The sequence below is a fragment of the Andrena cerasifolii genome, chromosome 15 (assembly GCF_050908995.1).
Source record: "Andrena cerasifolii isolate SP2316 chromosome 15, iyAndCera1_principal, whole genome shotgun sequence".
NCBI lineage: Eukaryota > Metazoa > Arthropoda > Insecta > Hymenoptera > Andrenidae > Andrena > Andrena cerasifolii.
In genome coordinates, this window is record NC_135132.1 from 3,434,438 (window position 1) to 3,458,960 (window position 24,523).

At 35.8% G+C, this 24,523-nt stretch overlaps 1 protein-coding gene across 2 annotated transcripts; it reads left to right on the forward strand.

Annotated features, from left to right (window-relative positions):
* Positions 1 to 4,713: 4,713 nt before the first annotated feature.
* On the forward strand, positions 4,714 to 24,035 carry LOC143377185 (bifunctional 3'-phosphoadenosine 5'-phosphosulfate synthase). 2 transcript variants are annotated; one of them, XM_076828220.1, is made up of 10 exons: positions 4,714 to 5,202; positions 10,576 to 10,746; positions 14,397 to 14,922; positions 15,210 to 15,310; positions 16,308 to 16,495; positions 16,861 to 17,107; positions 17,961 to 18,167; positions 20,681 to 20,786; positions 21,746 to 21,922; positions 23,894 to 24,035. In XM_076828220.1, the coding sequence occupies exons 1-10, from the start codon at positions 5,155 to 5,157 to the stop codon at positions 23,995 to 23,997; spliced, it is 1,875 nt and encodes a 624-aa protein (XP_076684335.1). In that variant the 5' UTR covers positions 4,714 to 5,154; the 3' UTR covers positions 23,998 to 24,035. The 2 variants fall into 2 exon arrangements, with proteins under 2 accessions (XP_076684335.1, XP_076684334.1); XM_076828219.1 differs by lacking the exon at positions 4,714 to 5,202 and adding an exon at positions 9,735 to 10,330.
* Positions 24,036 to 24,523: the final 488 nt, after the last annotated feature.

A 24,523-nucleotide genomic window follows, 5' to 3' on the forward strand; every position in this document is an offset into this window, starting at 1 on the left:
TATTTTCACACAATAGCAGTTATTGAGTTAATAAGTTTTTATTTCTATTTTTGGCAAATTTTTCAAATCCAGGGTTGTCCAAAACAAAAAATTGCACAAAACAGAAATGTGTGCAGGTTCCACTTTTTTGTTTATCAGATTTGCATCAAACGTGCACCAAACGATGTAGAATTTTGTTTTACGTATATTACACGTCATAATTAACTAAAAAACTGTCAAATAGGGAGTTCCACCCCTCTTGCTGCAAGGTTCTCAACTTTAGTCCGTGAGAATAGACATATATTTGGAGGCCGTCCTTAAATTACGTAAGGGTAATTTTTGCGATTTCTTACCCCCTCCCTCCCCCAGTATAAGAATTCGTAAGATTTGATATTGCAACCCCCTTCTTACGTAATATTTTTTACATTAAATTTTTTCAGTTATTCAATTTTTTTTAAGGTTTACATATATAATTCATTCAGCTCGGTTTCGGGGAATTTAAACTAAAACTACTATTCTGAAACATTAATGATAGAATTTGTATTTATTGAAAATTAGATTAAAAAAGAATACAAAGACGCTACCTGCCCCCCCCCCACCCCCTTGTAAGAAAACGTAAGAACTCCCCCCCCCCCAAAAGCCTTACGCAATTTAAGGACAACCTCTTGCTACAAATAATAAATAGTTTAAAATTTAAAAGTATATATCTTTTACTTTTTTTTTTAAACCAACCTTTTAAAAATGAATATCAATGACGTATAAATTCCTCATATATTTCCACTTCTTGTGTGTATTTGATATTCCTTGTATTCCTGTTTTTCCCGTTTTTATTATATTTCGTAATACAACTTTATATCTATTATTACTCTTCTATTACCTTGTTACGTTCAGAGACTGTCTGTTGACATTTTGACATTTTCGAGAGCCTGGAATGCACATGACCCGGCGCGGTCTTCGTTTCCAGGAGTGCTGTGGGGCAGCCGAGGTTTTCCAAGAAAACTGTTATTTAATTGAAGACACGCATGTCTTCACCATATTCTCAGCCCAATTTTGAAGTATAAAAAGGAACCCGAACACATACGTACACGGGGGGCTCGCTTCTAGTTTAATACCTTTAGAAGACAGAGGCTTAGCGAGATCGGGTTCCATTCCCTTTCGAGTTATTATACAAGTCAACCGTACCTACAGTCCTACAGTACGTAAAGTTGCTGTTGGACATTATATATTTATTACCCTCTTTGAGAGCCCCACAGTTCTCAGTGCGTTGAAACCGAGAGGTGGACTTAGGTAGCAAATACAGTTTATCCATTGTAAAGACTGAAATAATAGAATATACTTTGCTATTTCTTACTCAGAGTTCTTTATTAGAATCCAATCATTATTTGAAATCCCAGTATGAGCAGTGGCGGGTTTAAGAGGGTGGCCGATGAGCAAATGCCGCCTGGGCCGCTGCTCAGAAGGCCCCCCCCCAGCCCCATTCTTAAAAAAAGAAAATTATAATTTTAACCACACACTATAGTTTTCTCTGTACGACTACACTGGGCCCGTTGTTTGGTAAGTACCTCTTCATTTTCCCCGAAAAATGGGTCCTGCCCAGAGGGTCCGCCTAAGGCCCTATTTTCGAAAAAAGGAATTTATAATTTTAACCAAACACTATAGTTTTCTCTGTACGACTACACTGGGCCCGTTGTTAGGTAAGTCCCTCTTCATTTTCCCAGAAAAATGGGCCCTGCCCAGAGGGTCCGCCTAAGGCCCTATTTTCAAAAGAAGGAAATTATAATTTTAACCAAACACTATAGTTTTCTCTGTACTACCACACTGAACCCGTTTTTATTAAACCACCTCTTCATTTTCCCGAAAAATGGGCCCCTCAGAACGTTTGCCACCTGGCCCTTTTTATTAAATCCGCCACTGAATATGCGGTAAACCCACACAGAGGGTATCATATTATAAAGTTACGAGGTTAAACTAACATTCTTAGTGGCTCCCGGTGATAACCAGGCACGGGTTCGTCCGCTACTAATAAACTCTAAATACAATCAGAAGTCCTCAGCTCCGCAGCCGTCAATCTCATTGCCCTCAGCCTCGGCTCGTAACAACCTTGCAAAAATTTATTTCGAATATTTATAGTGCTGATCACGGGCGTTCAGAGGGGGTTGCAAAAGGGGTAGCTACCCCCCCGGCTTTTTCAGAAAATCGTTTGTTTTTCAAAATTGATCTTTATCAAGTTTATACTAAAAAAGGGAATATTTTTGAATTTCGGCTTTAAAATTTTAATTAAATTGGCATTACAAAATGGGTTAAAAAAGCAAGAGGGGTATATTTTTCTTTGCCATCATCCCAAAGTTGCCCCCTCCCCCCTGGAAAAAAAGTCTCCGGAGGCTCTTGGTGCTGATTAACTACCGAGTCGATTTAACTTTTAAGATAACATATTTTTGATTTACAAACACAAGTAAATATGATTAAAATACAAATGTTTAATGAAGTTTATAACTTGTGTATGACTCAAGTTAGGATATATTTTTGCAAGATTTTATTAAATATTATATATTAAATATTATTAATATTAAATTTCATATTAATTGAAATCGTTGAAAAAAGGAACAAAGTAAATAAATTCGGGTATCTACAATTATATAGTAATTGTATTTCTCCATAGATTATAGTCTCCAGTACTCGTCAAAATTAATAACGTAACACATTTCTTTAGAAGGAACATTAATTCGAGAAAATATTTCAGGTAATTTTCCGTTTTCAAGTACTCAATTTTTTGTATTAGTTTTCCTTGGTTTACTGCGACCTTCATTACCCATAGACTGACTTACGGGTTACAATAACGCTGCACACTTTAATTGGCAGGTATTCTGTTTCGTAACATCAGCGTCGATAATGTCTTTTTTCACTGCAGCAAAGACGTTTCACTTCAAACAATGCATTTGCTGATTTTTCTCAGAGAAGCACATTAGAATAGTAATTCGCACTATTTTTTAATATAATAGAACACTTGTTCTACTGGAATAGCAGAAATAAAATGCAGATAGTATAGCAAAGACACAGTGGGTGCCATATCTTGGTAGGTGTTAAATTATGCAATATTTTAACACACCTACTTAACGACATGGTATCACCTGAATTTTAGTGCACAATTATTATTTTAACGCGAACAGTGTTTTGAAGCTTCTTGATAAAAATGTTTCTAGTCACCCTTAATACTTTCCAAAAGTTTTTCATTATTTTTCTGATGCATTTTTATAGTTCACACTACAGGTATACCAATCAATATTAACGTTTGCAGGAGGAATTACGAGAAGGGGGTTGGAAACAGCGGAGCCTGTGGTAATCATTGTTATCCTTACAGAATTAATGTTTAGAAACACTGTTCTACTTGGGCATGCGCGTTGGAAACCTCATTACTGTTTGGTATCCCTAATTAAGCTTTTTTGTTGTCAAATCAGTATGAATTATAAGTCGTTTTGACGATTATGGATAAAGGTTCACTAGAACGAGGGTCTTCTTTAAATACGTTGCTCTGTACAAATGATCGTTTAAGGGGTTACCGCAGTCAGTAAGGTCAGAAAAAGAACGATTCTTTGGGAATTTATTTCTGAAAGTATATGCATAGTTTCAGGCAAAGGTTTTTTTATTCAGATGAGGGACACTTTAACAGATTATTATATTACGTTTTGGTGTAAAAATATTTATTTATTGAAAAATTACAACTGATTTCCCGGAAGCTGTTTTTAGAAATACGTTTCGCGGTGACCAACATTATTCGGAACTGGCCTATCTGAAATAGAAAAACGAAGAAGATTTAGGTAGTACAATAGTTTATTTAGTCTTTAATCGTTTTATAGAATATTAATCTGGGACAAAATGGTGGATGTTAAAGTGGAATGATCGAGTTTCGTTGAAAAAAAAAACACTCATTTTTAATCCATAAAATAAAAACTATGCATTGGAATAACAATTCGATTAAAGACTAAATTTGAATGTCTAGAAGATACCTACAAAGTTTCAGAAATGATTGGTGAAACGGTTCTTAAGAAATCGTGGTCACCGGAATCCAAAAACCATTTCAGGAAATCAGTTGTAATTTTCCAATAAATAAATACTTTTACACCAAAGCATAATATAATAACCTGTTAAAGTGTTCCCCATCTGAATACAAAAACCTTTGCATACAAATATGCATGTACTTTCTGAAATAAATTCACAAAGAATCGTTCTTTTTCTGACCTTACTGACTGCGGTAACCCCTTAAAGGGACAACATTCGCAGAACGAAGATTTAAATGATGGACATTCTACTCTACTTGCAGTGCTTATAAAAATTAGAACGTGACATGAAATCGTAATGTAAAGCCAATTTATTAAAATATTTGAAAAAAAACAGCTTGCATTCACAGTTCACGCAGGCATATTTAATCAAAATTAATCAAGACATAAAATAAATACAGTAGAGTTGTCAAAAGGAGAGCCTGGTGTCATATAAAAAATGGCACTTTCAAAATTTCTCCACCATTTCGTAACATTTTAAATAGAATACGCATATATTATAACGAAAGCTGTGTTTAAGATGCAAATATTTTCGCTTCTGAATTGCCATTTTTTAAAACTACAGTCTCTCATGGAATAAAACTAAACGCAAGTGTTTTTCAATTGAATGTTACAATTCCAACGAAACTATCAGCTTCGCGGTGTTGAGAGGAAAAATCGCGAGAGAAAATCGATCGTTGCAGTTGCTCTGTTTCCCCTTATAAATGATTTGAAAGGTCGCCGACATTGCTAAACTAAATCACGAAACGAAAAATTTCACTATCCTTCGTCCTCGAGTTTTTAGCCAGTATCCGTTTTTCCTGCATCCAGGGTCGCGTTCGAGCTCTAGAGGGGGAGCGAGAGAGAGAGAAGAGGCAAAGAGAGAAAGTGTGTAATTTTTCCCCCCCTGGGAGCAGTAGGCGCCTTCTTAACCCTTCTCGGTGATATATGAAAGAACACGGGTCACTGGCTACTCAGTACCGCTAGACGGGTCACTATTGTTTATTCGTCGTTGTTTGCAAAAATTCCGGAGCACCTTGCGAATCTTTAGCTTCCACCCTGTGGCTAATTTTAATGCCACAACAAGTAGTTTGCGAGACAGCAACAGGGTAGCAAAGAAGACAGCATTTTGTTGCGGACGATGATCAGTAATGATGGGACGAAATGTACCAATGGAGAAATTGATTATGTGAGTTTCAACCGATTCTAGAAGCTTCCTTATAATCTGCTGGGTACAGATGGGCGTGAGAATGGATGCGTGTAACTTTCTACTGGTGTAAATTCGTAGAAGAAATTCTTGGCAATTAATCGTGGGTGTTCGATTTTCTAATTCTTGTGTCGACTTCGCTGTGGATGCCATTGCTAAGGCAAACTCAAAATTGTGTCAATTCCAAAATTTTAAGGAATTATTTAAGCTCACCTTGTGAGGTGAAATTTTGGAATTGACACAATTTTGAGTTTGCTTACAAGGTAAGCTTAAACAATTCCTGAAAATTTTGGAATTGACACAATTTTGAGTTTGCTTACAAGGTAAGCTTAAACAATTCCATAAAATTTTGGAATTGAAAGAATTTTGAGTTTGCTTACAAGGTAAGCTTAAATAATTCCTTAAAATTTTGGAATTTACACAATTTTGAGTTTGCTTACAAGGTAAGCTTAAATAATTCCTTAAAATTTTGGAATTGAAAGAATTTTGAGTTTGCTCACAAGGTAAGCTTAAACAATTCCTTAAAATTTTGGAATTGAAAGAATTTTGAGTTTGCTCACAAGGTAAGCTTAAACAATTCCTTTAAATTTTGGAATTGACACAATTTTGAGTTTGCTCACAAGGTAAGCTTAAACAATTCCTTAAAATTTTGGAATTGAAAGAATTTTGAGTTTGCTTTAGCAATGCCATCCGCAGTGAAGTCGACATAAGAATTAGAAAATCGAACACCCACAATTATTTCTCAAGAATTTCTTCTGCAGAGTTTGGAGTTTTGAAATTTGATTATCTGAGCATTTCTAAAATACTGTTTTTAACTATTTTTCAAATTTTTAAAATTTATTTTTCAAATTTTTAAAATTTATTTTTCAAATTTTTAAAATTTATTTTTAAAATTTTTAAAATTTATTTTTAAAATTTATTTTTAAAATTTTTAAAATTTATTTTTAAAATTTTTAAAATTTATTTTTCAAATTTTTAAAATTTATTTTTCAAATTTTTAAAATTTATTTTTCAAATTTTTAAAATTTATTTTTCAAATTTTTAAAATTTATTTTCCAAATTCAAAATTTGAATTTGGTTCGATGAAAAAGTTCGGAGGTTCTGTGAAATTAATTCGAAAACTGTTTACAAAATAATGTTAGTTTACAATCTCCTTGTATTGGTTGTTTTCGATAGATGTAGATATGTTAATTGTTACATTGATGAATAAATATGCCTAAATGGTAACTGTTTTATTAACGAAAACAGAAGCACTTACGGGCGATTGCTTGAATAGCTCTATGCAGTTATCGCAGTATTATCTGTTTGCGCAAAAAACGTATGAATTTTTATATTCTTAAGTCCTTGTAATTGTTACCTGATATCGTGGTGATCCACAATCCATGAAATTTTTACATTTTTAACCGTTTATGAACATAGAAGTTGCAAACGTACGTGTATGTATACAAATGCGGATTAAAGTAAAATAATACGTGCCACATTCTTGGAAGGAACAATAATCTCCATTGGAAGACTTTATTTCCACAAAAATGTAATGAAATCAAGATAGAATGACTGGAACGATTTATTTTTTTTTTTGTGCCGATGCTTGGTGTTATTATTCATTTCTGTGTATTTAACATTTCATCGGGTATATTATAAATAACTATCAATTGATTATGGACATATGATTAGGTATGTATTTGCAAGACATCATTTTAACAAGTTTGGTATATGTAAGCATACTCTTCAAAATATTGACTTTGTATCAATAGAATAATAAAGAGTTAAATATTCCTTTATCACTGTTTGTTAATTAGATATTAATATTTATCAATACTGACTTATTAATATACAGATATTTACTGTAGAATATTATAAGTATTCATTGCCTATAAAAATTTTATTTAAAAACGTGTAATAATTTCACGTAGAGTTCATGTGGCTTTTTATAACAATACAATATTAACAACTGAACTTTCCAATTCTTCAAATAAAAAAAAATTTTTTTTATGCATATACATAATATATAATCATTACATTTATATAACAATAATAATCACTTTCATTCTTGAATCTAACAAGGGAACACCGCGAACCCGGACTCATCGATTGAAACGCAACTTTGTGGGTTTTCAGAGTGATTCAAAACAAGAAGAACGGTGCCTTTCATTTGGGCCCTATCGCCCTTTAAGGGGGTGAAAACTAACCTCAAATTCAAATTGGCACTTCCACTTTTTCGCGTGTAACTCTCAAAGTACAACAGACAGAAAAAAATGTTTCAAACAAAAGTTTAATGGTGCAATAAGCGCTACAAACTTTCGTAAACAAAATTTTGAAAAGAGTTTTTTTCGTCAATTATATATATAATAAATATTTATTTTTAACTCTTTTCAAAATTTTGTTAACGGAAGTTTGTAGCGCATATTGCACCATTAAACTTTTGTTTGAAACATTTTTCTCTGTCTGTTCTACTTTGAGAGTTACACGCGAAAAAGTGGAAGCGCCAATTTGACTTTGAGGTTAGTTTTCACCCCCTTAAAGAGCGATAGGGCCCAAATGAAACACACAAAGTTGCGTTCCAATCCGGGTTCGCGGTGTTCCCTTGTAAGTAGTATTATAATATAAACATTTCTATGCCATTCGACAAAACAGTTTTGTATGCATATTCCAGGTACATAATAATTGTATCTCTAAAATCTCGAAATTTGTAGAATTTTATTTCTAAAACATTGCTTTTCTGCGAAAGCTCTAAGTTACTTTAAATTCAGTATCATATTTAAAAAAAATTGCCCGAAATTTGTCAAAATTTCCACTACGAAAAACTGTGGAAAAATCAAGAAACATAAATATTAAAAATCTTCCTGATTGATAGAGAAAATCATAATAATCGAAAATTCAATGAAAATGTTTACTTGAATCGGTCGATTCGTGGTCACACTTTCCAAACACTTTTTTCTCTGAACTTGGCAAAAATACGCTCGCTGCGCTCTTGTGAAACTAGATCACGGATTACCATCCGCCATGCATTCCCCTTTTTTTATCCGCCAAGAAAAATGCGCGCACAACGCGTGTGAATCGGTTATTCGTGCGCCGACTAATTTCAGACATTTACTTTCAGTAATTCTGACTATATTGTTGCTACAACACCACGCGAAGTTAGTGAAACATTAAATATTAACACAACAAATATTGAATGGCGTAAACAGTGAAAATAATAGCCTTGATTATATTTTAGTGCAAAAGAACGTGGAGCTTAGCAAAGTTAATGATAAGTGTTACCTTAATACTTTTAATTATCTAAGCTCCATATTTTTTTTTATTCATAAATGTATCGCAAAATTTTATATAAATAGTTGTCTCTACTGTATTTTCAGTTGTAAGCACACAGTTTTCAATGCTAGGAAAATGTTCCCCATATTGGCGCCTTTAATAAAGTACCTCCATAAATTGGAAACGTGTTGATAGTTTTGAGCAGAAAAATTTCAGAACAATTTCAAGATTGTAATTGATACATAAATCTAATAAAACAGACTAAAATGCTATGTGGTTGGTTACGAAATATATATATAAATATATATATATATATATATATATATATATATATATAAATATATATTTTATATTAAAATATATATATTAAAATATATATATATATATATTTTATATTATATATATATAATTTTAAATGAATTATTATTATATAATTTCAACATATATATACATCGAAAGTCGACAAGAAGAATAAAAAAAATTCAGGTAAAAATTCATATATATATTCATATATATATGAATTTTTACCTGAATTTGTATTCATATATATATGAATTTTTACCTGAATTTGTATTCATATATATATGAATTTTTACCTGAATTTGTATTCATATATATATGAATTTTTACCTGAATTTGTATTCATATATATATGAATTTTTACCTGAATTTGTATTCATATATATATATATGAATTTTTACCTGAATTTGTATTCATATATATATGAATTTTTACCTGAATTTGTATTCATATATATATGAATTTTTACCTGAATTTGTATTCATATATATATGAATTTTTACCTGAATTTGTATTCATATATATATGAATTTTTACCTGAATTTGTATTCATATATATATGAATTTTTACCTGAATTTGTATTCATATATATATGAATTTTTACCTGAATTTGTATTCATATATATATGAATTTTTACCTGAATTTGTATTCATATATATATGAATTTTTACCTGAATTTGTATTCATATATATATGAATTTTTACCTGAATTTTTTTTATTCTTCCTGTCGACTTTCGATGTATATATATGTTGAAATTAAATATACGACTAAGCATCCTTATTTACACTAAGAGAATACATATTTGCATATATTGCACTATTTTGTGTCGGCCAATTATTTTTGCCGTTTTCTTCAGCACCACGGACAAAAATAAATTTCGAAAGTCGACAAGAAGAATAAAAAAATTTCGGGTTCACATATTAAACTTTAGAAATAACGATAAATTACAATTACAATTGCAGCTAAATAATTCGGGTTTAAAGAAATGAAATAAATTAAAATTACGCATAATAACGAATTCGAACCAGATCATCGAACTTCCTAAAAGAAACGCGAGAAAACTTTCCGGTCAAGCCAACACATTTGTGACCATAACTCTTTCCACGTTACGTACTGCAATGTTTCAGTGATCGTTTTACGATTCCCTGTTTTCGGTATCCCGAGAAATTCCTCGATCCCACTACCGTGTTCGGCCACTTTCATTTCACTTTCTCGCTCGATGGAATTCAAATCTTCGGCAGTCGAGTCGGAACTATGCGTCCGAACGCTTTCTTCCGTGGCACCCTTTGCAAGTGACGAAGTAGCTTAGACAGTATTAAATTGCTATAAATTAATTCCAACTGCTGGTTAAACTAAAGCGATTAACATATCAAATATAACATTCCGGCGTTGCACGATCTGCTTACATAAATTATCCAATAAAATATTAACTGTAAATGAGCAATTAAAACACGTAAAATTGCAGAAGTGTGTGTCTTTAAATATCCTTCACAATGGGGATGTACGTAAATCCTTTATTGGAGAATCGAAGAGCGGAGAGAAAAGTGAATCAGGTAAACTGTAACAGATTAAGCTTTCTCCCAATTCATTTGCGTACTTTCGCCAATATGGTAGACTGCTTAATAATTAATTAATAATTATTACACACTGATTGCACATACATATTCGTGTATTAATTTTTTAATGTAAAAAAGATTGCTACTGCCACTACTGTTATTAGTGGTAACAGTAATAATAATAATTTATTATTTTGTTTTAAGTTCCCCATTTTATTTTATTTGTTCAAATATATCCGTAGATTGTGGCGTCAAATGTGACACAGCAGATTCATCATGTGACGAGAGAAAAACGAGGAGAGGCTTACGGGAGATTCAAAGGATTTCGCGGATGTACAATTTGGCTGACGGGACTGTCAGGAGCTGGGAAGACCTCGATTTCGTTCGAGCTTGAAAATCACCTTATATCGCGGGTAAAGTTATTACAACATTCGTGGAATAATAACAGTATATAGAGTTTAAACAGATCGCTTGTTTACAAGTTATGTAAATATTTTATGGCGTCTAAATTATTTTGTAATTAACATATTTACGCATCCTTTTATTGATTAAACTGCTGTGGGATCTTTACTACCAAAACTTCAATCACAAACAGCTGTTACATCCGGGTACTCTGTAATTCAAACTTTCTACGGTTCTAAGTGGTACTTCCACTTAATCTTACATAACTGCATAAAATTAGAAAGTGCTGCGTAGATCGTGAAATTAGCAAGAATAGATGTGATTAACAAAGTAATTATTGGCAATAAAGAAATCTTTATGGAGAATTTTTTAAGGTACTTTTTATGTTAAGGGTGCATTGTACTTTTTTCCCTCGAAAATTAAGCAGTCTTCATGAATTTTTTTCTACCTGGAACTGAAGAGATAGAAAGATGGGATTTGTTGCAAATGAAAGATCACTGTTTGAAAGTATTGAAAGAATTTTTGTTAAAAAAATGCACCCTCCCTCCCTTTGTTATATTCACTTAAATTTGGTCCCTCGCGGAGTGAGTAGAATTGCATTGCCATAAGTTCTGTCTTCTGTGCTTATCTGAAACATAAAAACAAATTAAGGGGTTGTACCTAGTCAGGGGGCCGAAAAGAGACGAATGTTTGTGAATTATTTTTGAAAAAACGGAAGCTAATATTTTTACAGCACTTTTTGCATTTAAAAGAGCAACATTTAAAGAACATTTGGTAATTTTTTTGTAGAAAAATATTCACGTTTATAATAAAAATACGACATCCAAAAACCAGTAGTTTTTAAAAAACTACTGCGCCAATATTTTTCAAATTTTGTGGGCTTATTTTTTATATAAAAATCTACTGAATGACGGAAGGATTTTTTTTTAAAGAAAAATGGCTTTATGGTTATTACTAATGAAAACTATTCAATGGAAAAAAATTCCACCATCATTCAATAGATTTTTATATAAAAAATAAGCCCACAAAATTTCAGAAAGATGGGTGCAGTAGTTCTCGAGATATCTTGCTCACCGTTTTTAAAAAGGCTTCTTGGATGTCCTTGTATTTTTATTATAAACGTAAATATTTTTCTATAAACAAACTACCAAATGTTCTTTAAATGTTGCTCTTTTAAATGCGAAAAGTTCTGTAAAAATATATGCTTCCACTTTTTCAAAAAAAAATTCACAAATATTCGTCTCTTTCGGCCTAACCCAGACCTAACCCCTTAAGACATAAAAATTTATTACATTTTGTTGTCGTTGACAGAACCGATTCTTAAATATAACATTTAAAATAAAAATTGCGGACTGTCTCATTACTTAGTCGCTAACACTTCTCAGCTGTTTATAAAACATGGATTTAGATATCAAAATATCGAAGTGTTCCGAATGACTTCTTTCCATCTGCAGATTGGAGATTCCGATGAATGGTATAAAAGAAATCCCAGTGTTCTGGGGCCACTAATTTTTATAAAAAATTGAGATTCTAGTTGCAATACTGAACTGCACTAAAATTGGAGCGAGTTCACAAGACTTGTGGTAGCTTCAAGCGTCTTCGATTACAAACCACGAGATCCGGGTTCGAGTCTCATAGCTGCCATTTACCTCTCACAATTTTTTTTTCCTTCTTTGATTCGCATCATTTTACGTATCTCGTCGAATTAGATTCTACAATTCCCAATTCAGTATTCCAGTAAAAATATGAATCGTATGTATTTGATAACACTGTCCAACAAAATTGAACCTTTTTCTGTTCTGTAACATTCAATAGCCGTTTCTTATAGGTTTTCGTGCGCTGAAAACGAATTCGCAAACCGTTTGTCGCCATCACCCTCAGTTTTTGAGAAATTTGATTTTCAAAAAAAACTGCAAATTTTCAACTTTGAACATTTTTTCTGTCGAAACGGTAATAGTTATTCGGTTGGTTGTTGCATCAAATTATTCTATGAATCCTCGCGAACAAAACGATGTAAGTTATTATTGAATTATAAGCATTTAAATATGTTTAAACAACGATCAAAGGGAAAAGGACACCCGAAATGCACCAATTTTTGCAGATATGTTGCTATATATTTTACAAACTAAGGGTCTAGGAGAAAATTTGACTACTTCACGCGATGCAGCAGAAAATTTTCTTTCGGAAACCGCTAACAGAAGTGGTAAGTCACGTTTTGTTTTCAATACAGAAGCGAAATAGTTTGGGAAAACGTGCGGCGCGGACAGTGGTAGTCATGCGCGTTAAGCGATTGAGTGACGCTGAGCGGCAGTGTGTCGACGCCGCACGTTTTGCCAAACTATTTCGCTTCTGTATTGAAAACAAAACGTGTCTTACCACTTCTGTTGATGCTTTCCGAAGGGAAAATGTCCGCTGCATCGCATGGAATGGTCAGATTTTTTCCCAGACCCTTAGTTCTGGAAATAAATTGAAAGATATCTTCAAAAATGAGTGCATTTCGGGTGTACTTTTCCTTTTGATGGTTGTTTAAACATATTTAAATTTCATAATGCAATAATAACTTACATCGTTGTATTCGAGAGGATTCATAGAATAATTTGACGCAACGAGCAACCGAATAACTATTACCGTTTCGACACAAAAAATGCTCAAAGTTGAAAATTTGCAGTTTTTTTTCAAAATCAAATTTCTCAAAAACTAAGGGTGATGGCAACAAACGGTTTAGGGATTCGTATTCGGGGCGAAAAACTCTACAAGAATCACCCAGTGGATATTGCGGAACAAAATCGTGTTGGACAGTGTAATTGGCGTGATGTACCTATTATTATTTCTTTATATTTACATGTAATTACTACTTAACAGTGATAAATCTTCCTCTCACCAATTAGCGTTAAAATTGTTCTCTTTGAGTGATGCAGTAAACAGTAAGCCCCAGTTATTTGCGTCCTAATGGGGTCCTACTGATTGCGAAGACAGAGAGAAAGTAAAGTGCTTAACATCTAATTATTTTTCCAGCTTTTATTATCCTTCGATGAAGTAAAATATATTCATGAAGTTTAGCTGTTCCACGAGCATCCAGCAGAGTTGCTTTATTTAAATCGAAACATAAACACACATCAAAACAAAATAAAAACTTGCTACATACCTGGGTACACTTAAAATTAAGTCCTGTTAGTAATCGTATAAGATAGGACATAGGGTATGATTAAAATGCAGAATAAGGATATTAAGGATCAGGAGATGAAAGTATTGGCGATATTGGTAATATTAGGAATATTAGTGGATAAAGAATCTAGCGAAATGTTTGAAGGAAGAAGGGGTTGTTTTATATTCTATGACCGACTAGGTCCTTGATGAAACCATTCGAGAAGGATAAACAAATAAATAGGATTCTCAGAGAAAGAACAAACTAGAGAAAAAAATTTGTTGGTCTGTATACGTACAGCCAGAGATGGACAACATTTTTATTTAAATAAAATTTTCGAATAACGAATAAAAGTTAAAGGAATTATTCGGATAATAAGGATTCTGATATAGATTAACAATATTCGATGGTACTTTCTTCATTTAGGAAGAAAGTGTAGCGTGGAGACTAATTTTGGACTCCTGATTGTCAAGGGGGCATTTCTCCTTTTCCCATATCGATTAACTTCCTTTTCAGGGAATACCAGCGTACAGTATCGACGGTGACAATGTTCGTAGGAGCTTAAATCGGAATCTCGGCTTCACCAAAGAGGATAGGGAGGAGAATGTGAGAAGAGCAGCAGAAGTAGCCAAGCTGTTCGCGGACTGCGGTATAATCACCATTTGCAGTTTCGTCTCTCCATTCGAGGCAGATAGACAATTGGCCAGAAAGATTCACGAAGAATTCAACATAAAATTCTTCGAAATCTTCGTCAACGCTTCCGTCGAAATTTGCGAAGCGAGAGACGTCAAAGGGTTGTACAAGAAAGCTAGGGAGGGTATTATTAAAAGCTTCACGGGGGTGGGTCAGAAATACGAAGTGCCTGAAAAACCTGATCTGGTCGTGAACACTGAAGTTCACAGCCTGGAGAAATCGACGAAGAAGGTGGTCAAGTTCTTGAAAAGGGAGGGGATTATCCCAGATGATCGCGAAGATGTGCAAGAGTTGTTCGTTGAGAGTGATAGGATTGAAGATGCCAAGAGGGAGGCTGAGAATCTTACGAGTATGTTCCTACATCACGTAAATTTTCCGTTACATAAATAGTATTAACTGTCGTAACAATTAATTTCTTGGAGCATTAATTGTCACTGTATATTTAAAAATATTTAGTAAATTAATTGCCTTAACATTAGGTCGTATTAACGTAATTTTGTATACTGAAAGGCAGCTTAATATTAATAATAATTAATAGATAATGATGTGCAATTTATTGAAATTTTTTGTAAATACACAACCTATATTATTACGGATGAAATTCTGAATTATTAAAAATATTTTCTAATCCTGAAGGTATCGAGATTACCGATGTCGATTTGCAATGGGTCCAAGTACTCGCTGAAGGTTGGGCAAGTCCTCTCAGAGGTTTTATGAGGGAAGATGAGTACTTACAGGTGAGAACACTTTACTTTAGTTTTATGGAAGATGTAAACAATGCAACACATTGTAAGCAGACACTAGTGCAGTGGAATAATAAACAGTGGTTAAAACAAATTCGATATTACTCTATCTAATATAATTGAGTTGCAAGTTGCAACTACAGCACTTTTTGTATTGTATCAATTGTGCGGCTTACTTCACACATGAAAGTATTTGAAAACATTAAGTAGATTATATTTGATTTGTAATTTATACTTATATTTCACTGACACACTCCACGTGAATCTGTTAAAATGACTAATGCTACTTAAATATTTCCAAAAGTATTCAGAACAACTTTTTTATATCGAAGTACATGATTTAGAAAACCTATATTTTAACAGTATTAACGTGATTATGTAAATATCTTTGAGTATATGATGACTACCCTCAATTTTAATGAAATGTACAAACTGCATAAGTCGTGTGATTCAAGTAATTTCAACGAATACGCAGGGTGTCCCAAAATTGCGGGATAATCCGCAACATTCAATATCCTCAAGTAAAACGACGTCGAAAAGTCTTTTACCGTTTTGGAATACGAGGCTTCGTTCTCGAGATATTAACAGTTGAATATTAGTGCGTGTGTGTCTTTATCTACGCGTCCCTGCTGCGCGTGCGCGCGAGCGGTCACTGCTCTGCGCTCAGCTGTCTCGGCTTTAAACTGCGCGGCCCGGAACTTGGACCGCTAATATTCAACAGTTAATATCTCGAGAACGAAGACTCGGATCCCAAAACGGTAAAGGACTTTTCGATGTCTCTTTGCATTACGATACTGCATGTTCCGAGAAGTCCCTAAATTTTGAGAAACCCAATATATAGTTCTCTCATACTTACTGCTGTAGTGTGCTATTTATGTAACCACAGTATATTCTGTGTACCAAAGTGTTTTACCCGTTGATTTATTAATAATAATAATAATAAAGAGAGTAATTATGAAAATGAAAGTGATAGTAAATATTTTCCCGCCAGTGCCAGCATTTCAAGACCCTTCAGCAGAATGAAAGTGTTAATAATCAATCCATACCAATTGTTCTTCCGGTTAACACCGTTCAAAAAGAAAAATGCAACGACGTACCAGCATTAACCCTCACGTACCAAGGTCGACCCATTGCAATTTTACGCAGGCCAGAATTCTTTGCGCATCGAAAGGAAGAAAGGTTTCAAAATACTATAACTATTCTATTTTTTTAATGTAAAACTTTTAAATAAATTTTCGAATTGCATGAAGTTTATTATTATACTCATGACTCGTTATATGGCTACTAACATAATTACAAACTTTTATGAAAAATTTAAAAGATGTTCTTTCAACATTTCTGTTCGGAATATGATAAATAATCAAGTATTTATAAAAATATTTGTAGTGAGTATTTATGTTTTCAATATTTAGACGATATATTACGTATTTTTTTTATTTTTGCTATTATGCAGGTGGATTTATTTAAATATTTTCTGTAGCAAAAGTACAAATGGAATTCAGTGTCTGCAAATGTTCATTTCTAATGAAAATGAATTATAACAGATGTTGTAGGGAATTCGGAACGAATGACCCAGGCCATCCTTACATTAGGATGATTCAAAAGTCAGGTGATTGGTTGGTCGGAGGAGAGTTGGAGGTTCTCGAAAGAATTCGATGGAACGACGGTCTCGACAAATACAGGCTTACCCCCAACGAAATACGAGAGAAGTGTAAAGAGATGGGTGCTGATGCTGTTTTCGCTTTTCAATTAAGGAATCCTGTGCATAATGGTCATGCGCTTCTGATGCAGGTTTGCTTGTTTTTGTAATGATTTAAATGTAGTAAACTATGAGTGAAAGAGGGACAATCGGAACAGAATTTTTGTTTATTGTCATTATTGATCATTAACGAAATTGATTTTGTATAATAACAATAGAACTCGATTAATATAGGTATGATACAATTGGTCAGTAGTTGCTTGTTAACAACTACGTACTTCCGTGCAGTAATACGTACATATGTACGTATAGGGTGAACCACCTAAAAATATGAACTTGAATATTTCCGTTTTGTTCGAACTTAAGAAAACTGGCGGGAATAAAAATTGTTCAGTGGAAAAGCATTATTCTTTGGGGTTATTATTTCTAAGTTTTCAAGGTGATCAGTGTTTGGGTTAAATAGAATCTTAATAATCCTAATAAATAATAGAAGGGTATATATTACCTTCATGTTTAAATCGAGAAGAAACTAAATCTAAATACACTTCCAGCAATGTGTAAATAGTGAGATTTGTTATGGGGGTTGAGAGGGGGGAGGGAATGCGACACAATGAAATCTGTGGGAGGTCTATTGTCGAATAGTTCCAAAAGTTGAAAATTTTGAATATGCTAGCCTTGAGAAAAAATAAACTTCCTATTGTCACATTTTTTAGCGTGCACCTTTTATTCTTGTCAGTTTTTTGTAACTGAAGTCACCACTACAATGTCTAATTGTAAATAGATATTTCAATCAAGACGAAATTTTTATTAATAGAATTTGGATACAGTTCGAATTTCATTAAAATTTGGATGAAAACAAATAAATAAAATTTTTAATCTTACTGAAAGTGTTAATCGTGTTGAATAAATTTCAGCAAAATTTTTATTCAATATAATTAATAACAGGACACGAGGAAATACCTTCTGGAAGAACGTGGCTTTAAAAAGCCGGTTCTTTTATTACACCCTCTAGGAGGATGGACGAAAGAAGATGACGTCCCATTATCAGTACGGATAAATCAGCACCAAAGTGTTCTCGAGGAAGGTGTGTTACACCCAGACACCATTCTGGCCATTTTCCCAAGTCCAATGATGTACGCTGGCCCCACTGAGGTATCTTTATCAATTACTCTTCATAATCATAAATACAGGACATAAAGTATGGTCTACTAGAATCAAGCCATTTTGATATTTTCTATTACCTTGATGTTGGAATAAGAAGCTTCAATAAGAGGTAAACGAGATTAACATTATTCATCTTTTGTTGGTGTGTCTTTATTGTAGCTTCTATCCAACATAATTATTGAGGTGTAATTAGGTTTCTAGTAGACTCCCTGATAACTATCTGTCTCTAATCCGACATCAGATTGGGAGCAGGGTCTGGCACGAGAGCGCAGAATCTGACGTCAGAACTGCAGCAGTCTGTGTCCGCATTTGGCTGCGTTCTGATGTGCAGAGCCTGAGGTGCAGTGCCTGATGTCAGATGGACAGCGGATCGACAGCAGATTTCGCCGTCTGCTAGGCACAGTAACAGCGCCATCTGTAGGCAATTGCTTGGTAATTCTGGATCTCAGATGGCGCTGTTGCTGTGCCTAGCAGACGGCGAAATCTGCTGTCCATCTGATATCAGGCACTGCACCTCAGGCTCTGCACATCAGAACGCAGCCAAATGCGGGCACAGACTGCTGCAGTTCTGACGTCAGATTCTGCTGGCAGATCTGGCTATCAGGGCTATAGGTATACCAAACATTAGTAAGGGCTTCACTGCGCATGCCCAAATAGAAAAGAGCTCCACAGAGCCAGTATTATGAGGATATCGATGGCTAAGTAGATTTGCGGTTTAGCGATCTACTATCGAGACACTACTATTGTCTAGATCGCAATGGGAGACCTTCCACAGACTCCTTGACTTCCCATTCTTTTCTATGTATATAGTAGCTCCCCCTACAATAGATCTACTACGGATCCCTTTGTTTCCGAATCTCCACATCTCAGCTCTTCCTACAAAAAACCTACTACGGACCAGTCTACATTTCCCACCTTCTCCTCTCAGCACCTCCTGCAAAAGATTTCCTGCCCACCCCCTCGTCTTAATACCTCCTAAAAAATTCACTACAGTACTTTCTCGTTGTATGATCGCCAGATTTTGTTCGTTGTATGATCATCACTATCCCCCCTCACTGGCGGTATCCTCCTTGCAACCAGGCACGCGTAAAGGTGTGATTAGGGCGCGTGGCTCGGCGAGTTTCACGCGGACCGTACTCGCCGAGCTACGCGCCGTAGGAACGCACCTTAACACGTTCAGAACTGCGCAGCCAAATTCACGAAATGCTCGCTACTGCCGGCATTTATTATGACCGGGTGGCTCGATTTCACCGAAGCGTTTATTATCATTCATACCTAAGTTTTTAGTTTCTAATCTTTTCACCAGTTAAGCCGGGTCCACATTTGTTACCGCACCGCGTTCCGTTACCGCGACCTATTACCTAGCTGACTGGTCACGGTAACAAATGTAGACGATGTTCTATTAAGCCGGGTCCACATTTGTTACCGCACCGCGTTCCGTTACCGCGACCTATTACCTAGCTGACCGGTCACGCTAACAAATGTAGACGATGTTCTATTAAGCCGGGTCTACATTTGTTACCGCACCGCGTTCCGTTACCGCGACCTATTACCTAGCTGACCAGTCACGGTAACAAATGTAGACGATGTTCTATTAAGCCGGGTTCACATTTGTTACCGCACCGCGTTCCGTTATCGCGACCTATTACCTAGCTGACCGGTCACGGTAACAAATGTAGACGATGTTCTATTAAGCCGGGTCCACATTTGTTACCGCACCGCGTTCCGTTACCGCGACCTATTACCTAGCTGACCGGTTACGGTAACAAATGTAGACGATGTTCTGTTACTGCATACTGTGACTGTTACTTGGTCCGGCGGTTCCGACGAATGTCGGTAAAATGACCAGCTCCAACCGAGCAACGCGTTACCTTTTGAATTTAATGCTTCAACAGCCTTCCTGAAATTTGTATCCTCTTTTGCCGCTTTTGGCCCCATTAAATTCACAAAAACTCTTAAAAACTCAAATCCATGTTTCCACTTTTACAGTCTACAAAAACAACTGGAACGCGACGAAGTAACATTGGAGTGTTATAGGTGCGGGTAACAGTAAACAGATTCAAACAGATTTAGGAACGAGTCCTGCACCGAACCTCTTTACCACTAAATAAAGTAACGTGGTAATGGAGCGCGGCGCGGTAGCAAATGTAGACCCGGCTTAACAAATGTAGACGATGTTCTGTTATTGCATAAGTGCATGCTGTGACTCGTTACTTGGTCACGGTAATAGATCAAGGTGCGGTATAAATGTGGACCCGGCTTTAAACACACGTGTTTCTTTCATAGAAAATAATAAAATAGTGTGGTAGCCCATCGGTGGGTCACGTCACACCGTAGTGAATGTGTTAAGACATTCTTACAACGAGAATTTACTGTATTTCTCGGTATATACATATTACGCCTAATTTCGATCCTAAACATTTATGTACATAGAAAAACATCGTATGCTTCAAATAAGAAAGGTACGATTTTATATCGTGATATTTTATATTTCTTCGTAGGTTCAATGGCACGCTAAAGCAAGAATGATGGCAGGGGCAGGTTTCTACATTGTTGGCCGTGATCCTGCAGGTTTACCGCATCCCAGCAAATCCGTAACTCCCGATGGTAATATTAATGACAAGAATTTGTACTGTTTTTTACCGTTTAATCTTGAGCAGAAAAAATAACCGAAGTACTTTTATACCCAGATTTCGAATGTGTTTTATTAAATCGATATGTCTCCTTATTTTCGATAAAAATAAGTCTGCTACTACTATTTATAAGTAAAGGCTACTAATTGGAAGAGAAAAAATATCGAATTATAAGGTAACTTAATAATTGCAAAATCTACAAAGTGACATTTATAATATTTCTGGGGTATAAATGAATACAGATTTTTAATTCTGTATTTGATGGCTCAATTTTAGCGTTGTTTTTTATATAGAAATATTATACTTGCTAATTTTAAAATATTTAGCAAAAAAGTATCATGTCACATGAATATTTGGCAGCAAATAAATATTTGGCCAACTTTCTGCAAACTGCTCATTCCTGCATCATCATTCTTCAGCTCTCTTCAAACAGGAATATATTACATAAACATGTTTTCAACGACAGAAAGTTAAGGAGAATATTAATCTCTACTACCTGTTTAACTTTCACTTTCTTCTTGATCTTTTTGTATTTGTCTGCTGGTCACGATGTTGAGCATTTATATCAAATTGCCTCTTAACATACACGTATTCTTTGAGATATTATATATTTTAATTATATGAGGTAATCAAGTCATGTCTTTTTTCGAAAATTGTTTTACTGTAAGTTTCATTTTAAGATTAAGCTCCTCTTTTATATTTAACGCAAACCACGGAAGAAAATTTCATACTATTTTTAATTCTAATTAAAATAATAAAAACACATACTACACATATTCAGAAAATAAGTTATTTTTAATTGAAGCAGTATTTATAACACTTCCATTTCCCAATTGCAGATAATATATTTTCTTGTACAATCTACATTTATGCTATCCTTCTGCAAATAATTTTTATTCGTAGTAAAATAAATATTTTTGTTTATAACATCAGGGAATCTGTATGATGTTACACATGGTGCTAGGGTCCTGTCGATGGCACCAGGTCTTCAGAATCTTGAAATCATCCCATTTAGAGTAGCAGCCTATGACAACAGAGCGAGTAAGATGGCGTTCTTTGAACCAGAACGATCTCAGGACTTCATTTTCATATCAGGAACTAAAATGAGAGGTCTGTAATTCTTGATAAAGTATATTTTGTATATTAGCACCTTGAGTATCGGAAACATAGTATTTTTACATACTATATCTTTCTAGAACAGTATATAGTAGACTAGACAAAAATATAGTACAATACTATATATTCCAGTACGGTTGGAAACCCAAATATTAATTGCCACCCTGGTGCGCGATTATTGCTTAAACCAGCGAAGTCCAGGTGGGCGGTCCGAGGACGCTAGCACCCATAGCGTCTTCTACGTGCTGCGTGGAAGGGGGTGCTCGTAGCCAATGATACGGCGGGCATGCCACGGGTAGGGAAAACTCAAGTAGTGTGCCCTTAGGCCGTAAAAGTGAAGTTCCACGGCGCGTGCTCGGCTGGCCCAGGTTCGGCGAGACGACTTGGTGAGCGCCAGTCGGCGAGCCACGCACCGTGGAATTTCACCATAAGGGTACGAGCCTACACGCACATTACTATACTCGTTTCATCCTAAGAAAAATCCCGTTCGCGCAGGGATGATTCTGAGTTTTTCTCCGTCTTACCACCTGTTACCTCTCTGTCAGCCGTTCCGCAACCTGCAGTGTTGACATTGACATCGGTCATGTCACGCCCTCGGAGGGGCAGGGAAGTCGGCAGGTAAAGTGCTGCGAGCAATAGCCTGCGTCGGGCCCGTAGGCGGTAGTGGGGGCTGCGCAGAACGGCCACAAAACGGTCGGGGCATAGGATTTTTCTTAGGATGAAACGAGTATAGTGTAGTAGGCAACTGGCATTTAGGCAACGGCCTGTGGTGTGCAATGAGGCCCATAGGTGGCGTCCATTTATGAGGAGTTCGGAAGACAGGGACCGTGGAGAGTCGGCGTAGCCGTGGTGGCAAACGCGACTGATCAGCACGCGGACGGCTCGGGTTCGATTCCCGGCGGCGTGGCTCTCTTTTTCCGACTCCTACACTAGAGTTTTCCCTATCCGTTGCATGCCCGCCGCTTCGTTGGCTACGAGCACCCCCTTCCACGCAGCACGTAGCAGACTCTCTAGCGTCCTCGGACCGCCCACCTGGACTTGGCTGGTTTAAGCCCTCTCCCTGGTTGCTGAGTGCCACGAAGCTCGCCTTCGCGCCTAAATCTCCCAGCTTTCCCTGTGCCACAAAGCTCGCCTTTGCGCCTAACCTCCCCGCGTTCCTAAAGATCTCTGATAAACCCTATACCTTGTCACCGACCTCGACACCGCCACCCAGGACGTGACACAACTACATTTATTTTCGGTAATACAGAAGAAAATGATTCCTGAGGCCATTCGTAATTAATATTTCAGCTTTTGGTTAGTTATGAATCTGATTTCATAAGAATAACTTTTCGATAGGTCATTCGAAGGTCGACATGTTATACCTATTTAGATGAAACTTAGTTTCTTGTCATCCATGATAATATTATAATAATTAACGAAGGCCATTTATAAAAATTCTATTGCGTCTGCAAACTTGAATAGTCTGACCTTGAGAAGAAAATACACCGCATTGTACCTTTTGCTACCTTAAAAAAAATATCTGTAGCAGCGCTGTCCAAGGTCGCTCCCGCGGGAGCTTGGGGTTCTCCCACTCTCGTCCGCGTTGTCAGGGATACCGCGCAACGCTAACCGCGAAGACGCTAGCCGGATTTGCCCGACATGGCAACCTGCTTAGCGTCACGCGGTCTCCTTGACAACAGAAGGCACGCTGTGCGAGAGAAAGATTGGAAGGGGAAGCAGGCGCGTGAGGGGCCCCTACGCTGGACAGCGCTGATCTGTAGGCACTGCTTCGTATCGTAAAAGTCAACGCAAACTTTACATGTAGGTTCTAACGACAAATGACTCACCTTGTATAACAACGTATTGAATCGATGGAAAATATTTATAAAATTAATGAAAACTCTCATAAAATAATGACATAACATTAATTATTTTTAGATAGAATGTTTATAAAGTTGATAATAACTTATCTGATTGTTTCAGAATTGGCAAAATCTGGTGAAAATCCGCCGGAAGGTTTCATGGCGCCAAAAGCTTGGCAAATCGTTGCAAATTATTACAAACAGAAGTTAAATAATGGAGTATAAATTATCATACCTATAAGTTTCATATAAACGACTAGTTTTTTAGCCTGTCTTCGCCAGGCATTACTATCCTATATAATAAGGCGCCTAAGATAACCACAATTTTTGTTGGAAACACCCCTAGAAACAATTTTCGCTGCGAAATACGAAATTTTACAACTTTTGCGTCCCAGAAGGGTACCTGTCTAATTGGTGTCCTGAGGGGAATTTGGAGGGGTCGAAGTCACATACATGCGCAGACTCACTGCCCGGCGACATTTGAGACCCCCCTCCCCCCTAGAAATGAAATAATTCTCAATATTATTACAACAACTAATGTGTGACAAAGCCCCCGAATCCAAGAAATTTGTAGAGCATATTTATTTTTACAACACCGCTTTTTCGTTTGCCTACATGAGATCCCACATAAAGGGCACGTGTCGACTCTGCGTTGAGCGCGCGTTTATATCTCCTCACTTCTTGGAATTCTTCGGTCGAGAGTGAGAGAACTCGTGAGCGAGCGAAAGAGGACGAAAGATTCGACACGAAG

Bases quoted from the DNA above. Each gene is read 5' to 3' on its own strand.
- LOC143377185 (XM_076828219.1), top strand. From the start codon at position 10,271: ATGGGGATGTACGTAAATCCTTTATTGGAGAATCGAAGAGCGGAGAGA. The intron at 10,747-14,396 runs GTAAAGTTATTA...CTTCCTTTTCAG, and splicing joins AAAATCACCTTATATCGCGG to GGAATACCAGCGTACAGTAT. The intron at 16,496-16,860 runs GTTTCAAAATAC...GAATTATAACAG, and splicing joins GCGCATCGAAAGGAAGAAAG to ATGTTGTAGGGAATTCGGAA.